A 16,611-nucleotide genomic window follows, 5' to 3' on the forward strand; every position below is an offset into this window, starting at 1 on the left:
TCTAGTCTTGCCAATTAAAAAGGGCCCTCCCAAGGGATATCATTAGTCTGTGTAAATCTTTGCTGGGAATTATAAAACTGAATTATAAAAAAAAAAAAAAAAAAAAAAAAGCTATTGGGTGCCAGCATATGCAATATACACAACAGGAAGCACCTACCAACTTTTACAGCGGCAGCTCTATAAATAAGAAAAATATATATAAATAAGAAAAAGACGAGAAATTTAAGTAACAGCTTGAATGAATTCAACAGAGTATGTAACACACCTGATCAAGTTAATGTACCTTGGCTTTCAGCCTCTTGCTTTTTGACGTGGTCTACATGTGATGTTTTAGAAAGAGGCAGGAATAACGCACCTCGTCAACTGTTCAGTGATGTACATGGCGGGGGGAATCCTTCCTGACCTTCATTAACTCTGTATGATCTATTTAAGAGGCAGTACGAGACATCCTGACATCTATTCACTTCGACAGTGCGTGCCTGTGATTCATTCACACAAAATCCACTTCCTAAGCCTTCATTTCTCACCTACTTTCATCGTTCCCAAAATGCTCTTTTCAGGCCATAGTTCACCCCTTTTTCATATGCCCCCCCCTCAGGACTAAATTTTGGTCTTGCAACACTTGCCCATTTGAGCTCTTGTGTAAATTCACAGTGGACAGAAGAGTGAGGTTTAGAGCTCTCCAGCATTCCAAAAGCACAGATAATATCAGTCCTAAGATGGGGGTCCACCCACAGCTGGCAACTCAAATAGCTAATTTTTCATGTACTCCACTGAAAATCTAACCTTTCATCCTCACTCTCGAGATGGTTGTGTACATGTGTGCCAAGGTGACAACACTGTGAAAACAGAAGTTCTCAAATGATACATTATCTCGAATATCAAAAGGTCACAAAAGGGTACAAATCTGTAGCTCTCCAAAAGAGACACTGTTTTTTATGAAAAGTGGGTCAGTTTTAGTTTCATGTAGGTTGTTTGACACAGTGGTTTCTGGCATCACAAGCTCTGGTCTACAGGATACCACAGAGCCTTTGTATCCCTTGCTGTCATTACAGCATTGTGTTTTTCTACCCATTAACCAAGGATAAATGACCTAGATATTGTGCCTATTAAAGCCTCATTTTTCTTTTGCCCTTTTGTTCTTTAGTGTACCACATTATCACATGCTGAACACATTTTAAAGTATTCTCAGTCTCTCATGCCCCTTTGAAGGAGTAAAGTAGGGGTTTTAGTGTGCGTTTCTGTAGACTTACTCAGAGTGGAAAATATGAAGGTAATTCATGGTTTATCTTCCTGCCTAGTCCCTTGAAGACGATCAGTTCAGCATTTACAGCCACTAATCTATAAAGAATATAGCAGGAAAATGCTATAAAAAAGCCACAATGCAAATACAGAAAGCAAACACCAGTTCTGATGTCTCTAAACACTACATTCTATAATTACATCTCTGCATATCATGGGTCACTTTTATTAAAAGCATCATTACTACAGTTGGCAGCAATTTACATCTTATCTTACATGATAGCAGTTTCCAAAGAAAAAAAATAAAAAGACATCACAACAAAGAAAAACAATACATTTACAAAGTCATGTCTGTAAACTTCAAGGCTAGTTTAGAGTTGAGGTAATGCTGTTTAGCTTTGTGGCTAAAGTAACAAAGTCCTTTAATTTAAAAAAGGTACCTGATTTTTTTCTTTTTGTTTATACCAGTGCATTACAAGATCACGAGACGATTAAACTGTAGCTTTATCCTGTAAGAACCTTCTCCGTGGGCTAATTTCCAAAAGGTACTCTTCACATTCAACAGCTGCCTTATTATTGCTGCGTCTCCAGACAGAGACATTCACACTATCATGAAGATTGTCAGAGAGAGTGTGTGTGTGGGGGTGTGTGCGCACATGTGAGTGGGTGAACTCCCATACAGTCAAAATGAAGCGCGAGTACGATATGTATGGTTAAATTTCATCTTGACCTTCACAGCAAAAAAAAAAAAAAAAAAAAATTAAATATATAACTTCATCCTTCCTTTAAGCAGCACTTCCTTCTATTAGTGCCACTTCATCACAAATTGCTGCGTAATTCATAATACCAATGGTACCAAAAGAAAAAAAAAAAGCAGAGCATTATGTCAATTTCCTTAAAAAGACATGATCACCTCTCAAATTTCATCTCTCCTAGGGATAATAAATAATGCACTGCACAATACTTAATGACCAAGATACCTTTTGACACATCTGTATAACATGACTTGAACTTTTTTTTTGCTACACTATGTTACAGAACAGCTTATAAAAACTAAGTATGGACATTAACTGTGAGTGTAAACAGTAGGACTACCACTTGTCAAAAGTTTAAAACACTTTAGCTGTAACTGGTACTGGTTATTCATCATTTTCATTGTTTTCTATTTCTTCCCCCCCATCAAGTGAGTCTAATTCTTCACCCTGTGCTATTTCATCTTCTAAAACGGAGGAATCTGCAGTTTTATCAAGGCTCTCCTCTGCATCACTGCCTTCGAGATTTTCTTCATCTTTAAAGGCAGTTCCTTCAGTTTTGTCAGTAGCCTTCTCTTCATTGGAGCCCACTGTGTTCTGAAGTCCTGCTAGTGCTGGGAAACCGGGCAGAGTCAATCCTCCCAGTCCTGGAGGTAGAAACATAGATGGATAGAAGAGGCCAGGAGCCATGGTAGACAGCAGGAAAGGATTGAAGGCCAGAGGGTTTGTGGGCAATCCAGTGTTGGTGGTGGTGGTAGTGGTGGCAGTGGCAGTAGTCACTGCAGTAGCAGCACTGACAGATCCATTTGCAGAGTCAGTAGCAGAAACAGTGTCTGTGCTTTTCTCAGAGTCTTTGTTCTCCTCTTCATTCTCATTTTTCTTCTCTTCAGCTTTTGAAGCACCATCTTCAGTCTCTCCTTGACCGGAAGCAGTAGTGGCATTTCCAGTAGTAGCCGTTATCGGGTTATTCAACAATCCGCCTAGTCCAAACATGTTGGGCAATCCTGCCATCCCTGGCAACATCAGAGGCAACATGGCAGCCGGATTTTTAGCGTCCCCTCCAGCAGCAGCAGCTGTTGCTAGCCCTGGTGGGAAGCCCATGAGGCCTGCGAGCTGGAGAGACTGCAGGTTCTGTAGGTTCTGGAGGCTTGTGAGGTCCATTCCAGCAAACAGACTGTTCATTAGTAGTGGGTTGATTCCCGATGTTGATGCTACAGCAGCAGCTGCTGCAGCTGCTTTGGCAATTTCACTTTTTGGCCTTCTTCCTCTTCTGCTTGCTCCTTCCTCCCTCACAACAGGTCCAGTGAGAAGACGGTCAAACATGGACTCTGGAACAAAACCCTGGAAAAGGAGATGCGAAAAAACAAGCTTTATTCTCCAGTAGCTTTTATAGCTTTCAACAGTAAACTGATGACAATGGAAGAAACAGAAGGGGATTTCAGCATACTCCAACAGTGGTTTGTTTTTCAACCCTGGCAAGTCACAACTAGCCAGCTACTAAAGTGAATGGCAGTAGAACATCTAAGAAAAATTGAAGAAAGGGAAGTCATAGGCTTTTTACATTTAAACACAACAGTAAAACAGCACATGCTGAAACTCTGTAGCTTCATTAAAAAATACACACCCTGACACAATGCAATTATGAATCTATACCTTTGTACCTCATACTGAACTTCAGTATAGTAATATTTTATTAAAGTAAGTATTTGCAGAATTTTTTCCTTTTATTTCCAAACAACTGATGTAAAATAAAAGGCAGAAAACCTAATCCTTTGATGCTGCCTGTTACAAAGACGATAAATTTATTTCTGTTATGAATATGACAAATATTTTCTTAAGTTTCTAATGAATGGATACCTGTGTTTATTAATGATTGTTGCTTATCAGAAAAAAAAACCACAACCAAACAAATGCTGAAGACTGCCTCACTGTAGCCGATTTTTTGAGTGTACTTCAATCCCACTCTGCAGCAGCCTCCTATCCCCATTCCCCCTAAATTGGGTAACTCCCACCCAGACACTACACTTCCTCAGCTCAAAACCAGCTATGAGATAAAGACTTAATCATCAATTTACACAGCCTTCCACTTTTCTGTGCTATAATCTACAATGAAGCATGGAATGAAAGCTTCACTTACAGACTGTTTAACAATGTCAGTCCAATCTGGAGCAACAGCAAATTCAGGATTTTCTTCCAGCCATCTCGGCAAGTCCTTCATTGGAGGGGCCATAGCTCCACCCATCTAATGCAAAAGACAAGGTTAATACTTCAAAAACAAAAGAAAAACAAACAGCTATTTATATGGACATTTTCTATCTGTACACTTTCATTTCTGAAGGATGTGAGTAAAGACTTTCAGTTCAGACTGTGGAAAACTACATGGAGACCAGCTAATACTACTAGAATTCAGAAGATCATGTTTTTAAAAAGACTGTAAAATGCTGCAGCTTAGGCAGGGCTAGTAATGAAACGTGTGCCTGATATAGGGGAAAGATGTTAAAAAGAAAAACTGTACAGTTTCAAAAACTGTTATTCACTCAAGTGTTTAATATAAAGGTAACAGAAGAGCAAAGAAGGAATTAAAGGAACTGGGTGGTACATTCCAGTAAGGATAACTGCTGGTGCCGAATTACTAAACTTTTAAAAAGAAACCTTGGAGTAGAAAATGTGGTTTCCACACGCAAAGACATCCACTAACTTAATTTTTACCTTCTTTCCATTTCGCTTATTTACAACAGGTACCCTTTCTTCTCCTGTCAAGGTGTTTATATCCAGTTTATTAGGGTTTCGACACCTGTGTCGTTTTTGTTTCGGCTTCTGAAATGGGGAAAACAGCACATCTGCACTCTTCTGGAAAAAAACAGAAATACATTGCTTTTAGTTTTACATTTTCTTGACAAAAATCACCAAGCATGGAACCCCTTCTCACAACACCTTTAAGGGGCCAATTACTTTACCATCAGATTATCTCAGAGACTTTTTTTTCTTATCAGATGAAGCAATTCTGCAGAACTTGACACAAACAGCGTACTAACACACATTGTTATATACAAATATTAAGAAAGGTAAAGCAACCTATACACCCTGATGCCACCTGGGTGTTTAGATACCATAGTCAGTGTGGCTGCAGAAAAAACCTTTACTGGAAACCAATAGTTACAAAATCCAATGACTATGCCCAATGTGAGGAAATTCATTTTGATGCCTGTAAAACTAACTTCTGTATTAATATAACACAACAACACTTTTAGAATCACATACTTACTGGTACATAACTTGGCATATCTACAGTGTAAGTAGGATGCAGTTTAAGCCATTCAACTAAATCCTTGTTTTTAGGAGCATCCTCTCCCACCAGCCTGGTCCCATCCTCTAGATTGATTACAGGGATGCGAGTGTCTGGGTCCAATTGACCAGGAGATGGAATGTTCCTTGCTGGTAGGGCTTCCATATCTTCTTCAAAAGCTTTGGTCACTTCTGCATCCTCCTGAAAACATTAATGTTTGTATTAATTCTCACTTCAAGGGAACAGTTACCTGGGAGAAACAATTGCAGGGACTGAAGCTAAACGCGCACGGAGATTTTGCATATGCAAGAGTTAATGGGGTTTAAATATTCATACTATGTAAAGCAATACCACTGCATTAGGGAGTTTTGTAAATTTAGCATGCTTGAACATTAAAGAACATACAAGCTAAAGAGAAAGCAGTTTTCGTGCATTTCCAGTTAGTGGCCCCCAGGACCTTCCTTTTTCTACACAGTAAGAAAGACATACTTAAGCCTCCAAATATGTTATGCATATATTTTATGTTTTGTATTAAAAAAAAAAAAGTCTTTGGAAGTACGAGCTACTTAAAACTCAGCTACAATTCACTAGAGTAGAAACTTGATGTGAACAACATTTTGTTTGTTTCAAATAAAGTAACAGCTCTAAACACAAAGGTAAAAACTACATTACTGCTGGGGTGAGTATAACAACACTTTAAAGTCACATTCAGAAAGTACTAGACACAGAACAAATACGAGACAAAAAGGTTGCTCTTACTACAGTCAATGATGTCCGTTTGTTGCTCATAAATAACAGATCAAGCCCTTCTACATTTTTCCTCCTTCCTCTCCTCCTCTTCATGGGTGGTTCTCCATCTATTAAAGAGCCATTTAGTAGATGCCTTGTGGGTGTGCGTGAAAGACCTGCTTGCAGCAGCTCCATTTGAGTTTTAAAGGCATCAGATACGGGTGTGGAGACATTAGGCAAGATAAACTTTGAAGTAACAGATGAAAAATTTGAGGTAGAACTTGTTGCCTCTCGTGAGGCCTTTGATAAATCTACAACCTTTTCTTGTCCATTTTCTGAGACCACCTGAGACTCACGTAACTGGGCAACCATTTCCATAAGATTTCTCCTCTTGGCAGCTCTCTCAGCCTCAATTTCAATCTTTCTTCGTCTCCTCCTCCTCTGACGTGGAACCGATAAATTGAGTGCATCTTCCTAATGAAAAAAGAGCATTTCAGAACATAAGCAAAGCTCTGTTTGCTATGCTGAATTTATATAAAAGTCCAAGCACATAACCTTGAAAACAAAGCCTTCATTTTATTCCAAGAAACACTTTTCAATTATTTTTCATTTTTTTTATTATGCAAAAGAAGCACATGCAAGATAAAATATTTCATGTGAGAAAGACGCAGCCTTGCCTTTGATAACTGAGGAGAAGCAGTGATATCTTCACTGCCACTGACGCTGGCTTGACCAACCATGGAGAGCTCTGCAAAGCTCCTTTTTTGTAAAGGGCTGTCCACAGCTGTTGGAGTATACCCAGGTATGAGCCCCTGGAAATCAAACATCTGGCGCCTATTTACTGGCCACTTCCCTTTCAGCACTGCTTCACAGATGTTGTCTAATCGGTTGATCATTACTCGGTCCTGCATAAAGGAAAAGTATGTAATGAACCTTCAGTGTGAATGTTGCCTTTTAAACTCAAATAAGTATAACAACAGAGTCCAGTTTCCACAGCTTAAGAAACACATTCGAAACCAACTATTCCCTTGCAGGTCAGGATAAACTGACTGCCTTAGAAGAAGCTAATACAGACAGTTTTGTAGAATAAAACATCACTAGAATTTAAAAGCTGCATTTGTATCAGGGGGAAGGAGAAAGACCAAGTTTTCTGTACAACCACGTACTAACTGACAAATTTAACAGAAACTCACTATTGTTTTATGCTGCACTAGTTAACAAAATCAACAGTTAGGAAGGGAAAATCAAAACATCTGCAATCAGTATCTTAAAGCTGCAGTTCTCGAAATCCAAGAGGCTGGATCTGCAATTCTGTCCTAGGAAGTAGATCCTCATTAGCGTCACTATTAATAAAGTTCAACATTATGAAACGGGCACCAACCTAGGGACATCTAATGAATGTCAATTTTCATTCCACGCCCATTATCACTTCAAATTTCACTGAAGCGTGTACACTAAAAATCTCTAATTATGTTTATTAGTCTACTTACACTGAACCTATACAGATGAAGGATTTTTTGTTTTACTTTTACACTATGACTGGAATAATATTTTAGTCCATGTTTCCAAAACACATGCTGAAAGCAAAAAAGATGAGTACCATTTGATTTCTTCTACTTCAGTATTCAAGCACATTCTATTCTAGCCTCTCTGAAGTAGTAGAAACTTCCGAACTATTGAGAAATACTGCTGGTTAGGGAATATGAGCATCAGTTAGCTTCCTGAACAGCAAAACTGTGCAAAAGCCACTAGCAAACCTCAGCAGCTGCAACAGACTGCTTGCTTTCCCCAGGAATAAGCCTATTAAGAGCAAGGTCCCCCCGCCCTGCTCCCCCATCCCAAACCAGATGGCCCTGTTATGGTGATTAGTAAGCTTAAGACTATTACTACTTTATTTCTCTCTCTCCCCTTACTGCAAAGGAGAGTACTAAATTATGTGTGGATTTATTACGAGTTTACAGTTTCGTATTTTTAAAATCATTTTGTATTAGATAATTTTCTGCATAGTTACCAAAATAAGATATAGCTTTATCCTATCTAAAACTGCTGCTTATGTTTGCAGGATACCTTAATACAATTACATCTGTCAACATTACATAATGGCTTAGATCATGTAGGTCACCAATACTCCTCTACAATCTCCTCACCCCAAAATAAAAAGGTGACTTACAAAATCTCTGCTCTCAACATTGCAGATTGCTCTGCAGATGAAATCCATAATTTAAAATCGTAAGTTTGCTTCCATCAATAGAGGTGTGAAAGGTGTGATTCTGCTGACATACAGTTATGGAGCCTATGAGGAACTCATGTCTGTCAGTCATTTGTTTTACTAAATGACACTATTTACAGTACAGCAATTTCTTTCATTTCCCCTGCTAATCTGCATGAAATTGAAGAATAAAATGCTATTCCGCAAATCATTCATAGAAAAAAGTCCCTCGCCCACTACAAGTGCAGAATCATACAGAACTTGCTGTTATTTTGCAAACATGTTTCCCATATTTTATGGGAAAAAAGACACATGCCATTCTACCCCTAACCAACCTTAGGCCAGAAAGAGAAGGCAAATGTTCTCTCATGAAGTAGCTGAACCACAGAGGGATCCCCATCTTCCATGTAGAATCCATCGCGTGTTTCATCCCTTGCGGTACTCATAGAGGCATTGCTTTCTTCATCAAAATTCTTACCCTGAGAAACTGCTCCTGCTGAATAACAACCATGACCAGGCATTAACTACAGAAATTTCCAAGCCCCCAGTGTCAACCTAACTAGATAGGTTAAGACAACCAGGCTTGACACATTTCTGAGGCTTTTGTTCAGTAATTAATACAGCAGAGCCTTAGCCTTCTGCATTTGGCACACAGACATGCTTATTGGCTCAGTAAGCTATCTTGGAAATCATCCCTTGTGGGGGAACACCCCACTGATGCCCGATGTTTTTTACGAAAGCTTATTTAACCACCTGAATATGTGGAAGGGTAGAGGAACTGCTACGTGTAGCTTATCCAAAGCTCCATAATAGCTCCATGTGTGCCACTTACCAGCTGGCACAACTTAGAACAGCTGTGGGGCTCATGCTAAGCACACAGAATTGATCTGACCAATGCATTACCTTCAGGTTGGGAGGATTCTTCTGATTTATCATCATCATCCAGTTTCTCCTCTTCATCTTCTTCCGAACCTTTCTCAGAAATAGATTTTGGGTCTACATCTGTACTCATTTCTATGTCTTTCAATTCACATTTAACAGAGCTGGGCTCAGCCTCAGCATCACATTCTGGTTTAGTGTCCTTATCTGCAGTATCTGCCTCCTCTTTTATATCAGACTTTTCTTTGGCTGCTGGATTTTCAGACCCTTCAACTTTAGACTCTGCTTGTTCTGTAGTTTTTTCTTCTTGTACTGGTGTGGACGGGACAACAAGCGGTGTTTGATTGCAGCCAGCACCCAGAGGGTTTACAGAAGAGACAGTATTTGCATGACCTGTCCCTCTGTTTTGAGCAAAGTTTTTGTGAGCCTCAAGAAAAGAGAGTTCAGGATCATTCAGAATGTGATAGTCTGTCCTACTGACTCCATGTTTAGCAGCACCAATCAGTAAGTCTTTGTCATGTTTACCACACTCCCACCACTCTGGCAGGTCCAAGCTTGGTTGGCAAAGTTTTAGCCTCTCCCCCAACTGTGGGTGATGGAGAACCTGTTCACGGATTTTCCGCAACAGTTCTATGCGATATAAAGTTCTAGAAGCACGCTCTTCTGTGATTGGCTCAATCATAGTGGAAAGATCAGGTGGCTCTGCAATGACACCAATTTGTGTTGTTTAACATTGATTAAATGTACACATAGTTCAAAATCATTACACCTGGGCATTAAGTTTTAACAGTCCCACTGTCTCGTAACAGTCATGTTGATTTCTACTGTCAGTTAAAACTTACCATCATCTGGTTTGACTGGCATTCGGCACACTCGTCTACACATATTCACAAAGCCATTAAAATACTTTTCCAAGCTTTCATCAGACTTTTTATCAAGCCTGGCAAATGCTCTGAATTGATTCCAGTCAAATTGATGTTTTACAGGATCAAAAATAATTCCAAAAGTAGACACCACACGATAAAAATCAGCTTCTTCTCTTCTTGTCCACCTAGTCAAGGAAGAAGCAAGAGAAGTGAGGCCACTGAATAAACAAGAGTCCAGACATAGTTTGGATGCCCCAAAACCCCCTTAGTTTATTCTTTCAAAACAGAAGAGTGGTACTGGTGAGGCACAAGCTCAAGATTTAAAGAAAGATATCACTGAGAAACTCACTTTTGTCGTTTTTCAGTTATTATAGCTTCCCTTTCTGCTTCCAGTGCTCTCACTTCTTCCCGAGGCCGACGTCTCCTGCGGTCAGTCTTCATTAGGGCCTCTTGCCTCATTTGTTGCCTTTTATAGCTGCGCTGATAGGCAGTAATGAGGCGACGCAGACGGGTAGTCAGGGTTGAAGTGTTGGGCCAGTAGAGTTGGCCTAACTCAGCATTGCTTTCAGTGTGTTTGTCTAGAGAATAGAGAAGTATTTGTGCACTGCAAACCCTCTGCTAAACGTTTCAAAGTTTCTACAGCTATAACTGGATTCCTGTTTATCAGATAAGAACATAGGCCTCGTTAATACTGGTGCATAACAAATCAGAAAACAGGGTAACTGCATGTTGGTAGGAGATAAAAAAAAAATAGCATCAAACCACATCCAACTCTTAAGAACTCAGAAATGCTTGTGAAGCATTCAGAGATAACCATCAAGCATTATTATTCAATGTTATGAATGCAAACATATGAATACTGGAAGTATTAAAATTAATGCAATGCATCTTTAAATATATTACGAAGATTGTTCTACCTCTGAGGAAACACCTACACTTACGATTTCCCACTTTATTATTCTCACTTAAACTTGGCAGTTTTCCTCCATACTGAGGAAACAACATATCTATAACTTCCAATATTATCTCAGCAAAACCATCAACGGCTGCATTATGAAACATCCGGTCTTTATCATCACAGTTTCTACTATGTGATTAGAAATCCAGAAAGCCATAATGTGGATTATGCAAAGACAGTAAATAATTGTTTTGAAAGATGTGAAATGTGAAGAGACTTGGCAGTAAAAAGCTTACTGTGATGTTTTCCCAAAACACCACCTATCCCCTCATGTGGCAGTATGAACAGTCCACCTTTCACTAAATGGTGCATTTTTGCCTTTTAATTTCTTTGCTATACTCTTACTTGGGTGTATTTCTATGGACTCCTCTTTGTCTTCCGGAGGCGAGTTTGCAAATTCCTTGGGGAGAAGAGAGAAGTTATTTTAGTTTTCAGTCTTGACCATATGTTATCATTTCAGGAGAAAAATACGTCATCTCCCAAACACAGCCGCAAACAAGTGTTTTGTTGTAAGCTGTGTTTATCTGGTAGCTCTTAAAATGAAGAGGTGCACACGAAAATAAACAGGGAGAATCAGTTATAATTATATAACTTTGTAATTACAGAAAGTTGGAAGTTCTTACATCAATTTCATCCTTGAAAGGAGTTCTGGTTGGCTTATATTCTGGATCTTCATCCTCTCTGTCAAATTCACCACTATAAAATATTTAAAAGAAAATTTTTCAAGAAATATATTGGTTTTGAGAGGAGGCTGATTTTCTGGACAAAAGCAAAAAAGCTACAAAAGTGATCAGTATGGTGTACCAAATTACACATTCGCATTTCATGCTCAACTGTGTAAACAGTTCTATGTACTTTTTACATCATACAATCACTTCAGATCCTCAGGCAAGATGTAAGAAAAATACGACATATGAATTCATGCCAACATATACAATGCTGATAAAGTTTATTAATTTTTTCATGTCCTCCTTACCCATCACCACCATCTGCTAACATGTCTGTCCCTCTCTGTTCAGCAGCTATGGCCTTTGCATCAGGCATGCCAACCCGCTCCAGAAAGCACAGCGCTGGATCAGCTCTCATAGAATTGTACTTCTCATAACCTGCATGCAGAGTGTGAGACAAATTTTTTTAAAACCTGTGACCAGCTGTGAATAGAACAGGTTTAGGGAGCAGAAGTACAATTTTCTAGATTAACTTACTTATTTTTAAATAAAATAATGAAGCTGTCACCGTGCTGGAAACAACCCATTTCATTCACGTAATGAATTTTACATATTGGCAAATTCCATCAGCACAGAAGTATTTTCACATCAGTAACATTAAAAAATAGTAGGATACTGAAGAAAGAATTCAATTTAATGTCTTTATAAGGTGAACTAAAAATCTTTCACAAGTGAAAAACTTCAAGTTTTCTACACAACTTTCGCAGTGGTTCTCCACATTTAATACTCCCTACTGGAAACATGCAGATGCAAATGGGAACACACACACATGTATTTTCTATAGCTCCAGCCCTGCTGGAACCCTCACAATGTAGGCTGCAAAAATGCTGTATACATGGGTTATACGTAAGGCCAACGAACCTGTCTTATTAGGTTTAGGATGATGCATGTCAGTAAGATGACACTGTTCCCTCTATGGTTTTCAAACTGCTGTTTGCTTTTTTACTGCCCAAGTTGACTAGATGGAAAATGGCAGATCCCAACAGTGCACTGCAGGAAAATGATTTTTAGACTAGACTTGCCTCAGCTGAGCCCACAACACAGAGCTGCTGTACATAGGCAGAACAGCACAATTCAATTAGGATTTGTACTACAACACACTGCTCCTAACTGCTGTAGAGCCTCAAGCCAAACTGTAATCATGAAAGGTTTTATAAGCCATCATTCTCCCCTTTAGTCAGGCTGGGCTGCTGAGAATACCTCTGCGACCTCCAGAGAATTGGGATTATAATCAGGAATCGCTCACTGTATATATCATGCCAGCTCTGCATCCCCAGCCTTTCAAAGTTAACAAGGCTGCATCCCACTCAAGGGAGCCGGGAGTTCTCAACACTGACATTTGTGAAATATTGCTTGGAACAAAGCCCAGGAGGCACTTGTACAGATTAATAGCAGAGGTTAAGCCCACCGTCCACTTTGACACTGGTTGGCAGAGTTAGCAAGTGAAGCAGTGCTGGAAGCAAAGTTTATGGAGATCTATCTTACTATTTGGCTATTATTTAAACAAATATGGTTTTGTTTTATTTACAGCCATGAAAGTAATGTTTTCTTCTCAAATGTTCTGCAAACATTTAAAAACAGCATCTGATATTTACAGCTCATATTAGGTTTTTAATGCAGGCAAGAAAAAAAAGGGAGATACAAGCCAACAGTTCTTTGGAACAATGCTTGTTAATATTATGACTGAACAGTCCTACACACAGAAAGCTTTACAACTGAGTTTTGTTCAGAGTGAGACATCACTTACCGTGTTTGAATACTCCAATTAAAAGGGATTTATCCGCCTCCTTATCCCACCAGTCTGCAGGAACTTCAGCATGGAATGGCTCAGGTATCCATACATCTACTTCACTGTGAAAACAGCATTATATACATTCTCAAAGCTATTACGAGACAAAGATGTTTGAAGAAAAAAAAAAGTGGTTCACAATGTTCTGTAAATATGAATTTTGAATGAGGAAAAAACACCCAAACACAACATAGAAATTGAAATACCTTGAAAAATAATTAGGATGGTTGAACAAACTAAAAACAAAACCAAAAAAAACCCCCCACAAAAAAACTCCAAAGATCAGGCTATTTTGGGAGTGGAATGCCAATGGTTATTCCAAATAAGATTCATTTAAGGTCTTAGTATATTTTTTTTTATTTTTTAAATTGAGATAGAATGATCCTTAAATATTAGCAGAACTGAAAATCCACTTCTGTAATTTCTCACATTTTCCTCCCGCAAGAAAATTACTGTGCCTGATAAAATAATAAGGCTGTTTGAGAACAGACATTTAAGAGATAAAGTGCGACAACCTTTAAACGCTGCATTATTACAGTATGTGTACTTTATAAAAGCCAGCGTCATAAAGCAAAAAATAAACCTGCACTTGCACTAACCTTGAGTCAGCACCCTCTAAGATCTTGTCTGCTTGGTCCCCTATAACTTCTTGTCGTAGATAGTAGAGCATGCGGACACGCAGCAGGACCCTGGAGAGGAAGGCAGAGGGGGGAAAAAGTTCTTAACTTCAGGACTGTTTGCCAACAGTGGCTTTTGGCAGCTGCTGCTGTTCATCCATCATCCTGCCAAGGCTGATTAGCCATGCTGTATGGTAGGCTTGAAGCGTGACAGATGGTGGCACATAATCACCTCTGTGTGGTGCTTTCTGCTGGCTTCCAACAGGCCTGCCTGGCAACTGCTTACACTGCACAGAGAGGGACCCAGCTCAGCCCAGCCCCGGCGCATTTCATTTAGTTCTACCTAGTGCAGCTTGTGAAGTTTAGACACGTACTCTACCACTGCCTCTGAAGTATTGAAGCAAGTTTGTAAACAACTGAGCAGATGGCTTTCAGTAACTGTTCTGCTTCATTATCTCATAAAATTTCCTCAGCTGCTGCCTTAATACCATTTTTGGAAGCACATCAGAAGTTGTAGGAATAAACGAGATATAAAATCTGGTTTTACTACCTTACAATAAACCCTCAATATGGAATGTCAGGTTTTTCAGATTATACAACTTTTTGCTTCCGAGAATGAGGGGAAAAAATAATCCCCCATTTCCCCTGGGAGATATTAACTATTTTTACTCTTCATAGCTCAAACTGCCATTTAATTTTACCTGTGCACAACCTAACTGCTACAAGGAAGTGAAAAATCCTCATTGCCCATGTTTATTTTTCCCCATTTCTGCAATACTACAGTCATTTTTGGAAGCGCTGTAAGGTGTTATGGTCATACTTGAAGCTGGCAAGAGAGAGAATGTCAGACTGGCTTTTCAAGGAGACTAGAAAAGAGGTCATCCTTTAAAAAAAGTAAAGTATCTACCTGAAAATGATCCTGCTCTCCTATATTTACCCAATTCAGGGCACCCCCTGCTGCCTAGTTCATGAAGTAAAATCAGTACCAACTAAAACGGAGATTACTCAGCTTGCCCTCTCACTGTACCCATATCCATCACAGCAACTGTTGAATTACTGCGGCTCCTGGTACAGCAAGGGTGACCAGGGAAGCAGTAATATGATCACCCACTTGCATGAAAAATTTAGACCACCACCAGTTTTGGGAGCTCCTCAGTAGAGATTTGATGGAAGTAGAGCAATGCCCAGTTTTACATGTTATTCAAGCAAACTCTGGAAGAGCAGGGATTTGAATGAAGGTCGTATGTCTGCAATTCAAAACAGGTCAGACTTGCTTCTTTTAGTATGCATGATACCAGTTAAGGTGTCCCTGCTCTCTGTGTGGCTATGTAAATAAGCTGTTGAGGGTCTCTATCATCTTAGTATTAAGCAATAACAGCTGTTACGTCAAGCCAAAGAAGAGGAGCAGGAAAAAAACACCCCAACATAAAAACAACAAAAAAACCACCAGAGGTTCTTTGCACCTTTCAGGAGTTCTATGCAGTAAACCAGCATGTATGTTACATGAGGACAGGAGACTAGTATCCTTGAAATTGTTCTACTGTATTATTACAGACGCAGTGTTTTTAAAATGAATTTATGTCTGATCTGCAAAGTGATATAACAAGTAATGAAGACATGTTACCTGGGAGATTAAAATAACATTACAGTAAAGAATTTAATTACTTTACGAGCAAGAGAAATGTAATAACAGATCTGACTAACCGTTCAGAAAAAAAATCAGAAAGCAGTTTACTTGGAAGTGCACTTGCTAACGTAATTCTGTAAGTATCTGTTTTCATCAGTTGAGAATTAAGCTTGATTAGCATTTGGACAGGAGCTAATAAACCCCTTAAATACCTTTCCTCCTTCACATCACACCCCCTATTGACAGGCCATAGGTACTTTTCAAATCAATAATGTCTTTCCAATAACAGTATTAGTAAGACATATTGTATATTAAAACACAAAAGTAATGATGACCTTTCAGTAGCGCTGCATTACGTCTGTATGGTATATATACAACGAAGAGTGTAAGTTTAAAAACAAAACAACTCCCCAACCCCAAAAATCAAACCACCTCCTCCCCAACCCCAAAACAAGGGATTTTTGGGACAAGAGTTGGGTTCAATGTCTATGATGGAGAATAAAGCACAACTCAGATGGAGAACCAGGACGCTATCAGAGGAAGCTGACATAAAAATAACTAAGATATGACATTCTTTTAGCCTTTTTTTTTCCTTTTTGTAAAGAAGAGAATATCTTAAGAGATATTCATGCAACAATAAGCCAACGTAACATCCAAATCAAAATACAATTATCTTTATCCCCAAAGGCCTTCAGTTTAGTAGTATGTTTAGAATTTCAAAAATCAAGTTGAGGCACTGATTCAGGCAAGACAACTCAGTGAGAAATTTTATCGCAAGCAAAGGAGAAAAATATTCTGTATAACGTGGAAAGCAAGAGAAGAAGGGAGAAAAAGAACGAAGAGAACACACACACGAACTACTGCAAGAAACTTTGGAAACTAAGAACTGGATATTTGAGTTTAACATCTAAGAAACAGAACTTTAAGGA

General features: G+C 39.0%; 1 protein-coding gene across 8 annotated transcripts in view; it reads right to left on the reverse strand.

The window, feature by feature from the left end:
• Window positions 1–1,448: 1,448 nt before the first annotated feature.
• The window catches only part of CHD7 (chromodomain helicase DNA binding protein 7), a 132,588-nt gene continuing 117,425 nt past the window's right edge, over window positions 1,449–16,611 (reverse strand). For 7 of the 8 annotated variants that reach the window (XM_027787895.2, XM_027787899.2, XM_013299809.3 and 4 more), the window contains 15 exons: window positions 14,038–14,127; window positions 13,397–13,500; window positions 11,898–12,027; window positions 11,545–11,617; window positions 11,267–11,321; window positions 10,313–10,541; window positions 9,940–10,148; window positions 9,122–9,799; window positions 8,554–8,714; window positions 6,687–6,914; window positions 6,040–6,483; window positions 5,260–5,481; window positions 4,704–4,844; window positions 4,132–4,236; window positions 1,449–3,335 (listed from right to left, as the gene is read on the reverse strand). In XM_027787895.2, coding sequence (XP_027643696.2) covers window positions 2,382–3,335; window positions 4,132–4,236; window positions 4,704–4,844; window positions 5,260–5,481; window positions 6,040–6,483; window positions 6,687–6,914; window positions 8,554–8,714; window positions 9,122–9,799; window positions 9,940–10,148; window positions 10,313–10,541; window positions 11,267–11,321; window positions 11,545–11,617; window positions 11,898–12,027; window positions 13,397–13,500; window positions 14,038–14,127 — 3,823 coding nt within the window. In that variant the 3' untranslated portion in view covers window positions 1,449–2,381. The remainder of the gene's footprint in view (window positions 3,336–4,131; window positions 4,237–4,703; window positions 4,845–5,259; window positions 5,482–6,039; window positions 6,484–6,686; window positions 6,915–8,553; window positions 8,715–9,121; window positions 9,800–9,939; window positions 10,149–10,312; window positions 10,542–11,266; window positions 11,322–11,544; window positions 11,618–11,897; window positions 12,028–13,396; window positions 13,501–14,037; window positions 14,128–16,611) is intronic. The other variant, XM_027787900.2, reaches the window with a different exon arrangement.

The sequence above is a fragment of the Falco peregrinus genome, chromosome 3 (genome assembly GCF_023634155.1).
Source record: "Falco peregrinus isolate bFalPer1 chromosome 3, bFalPer1.pri, whole genome shotgun sequence".
NCBI lineage: Eukaryota > Metazoa > Chordata > Aves > Falconiformes > Falconidae > Falco > Falco peregrinus.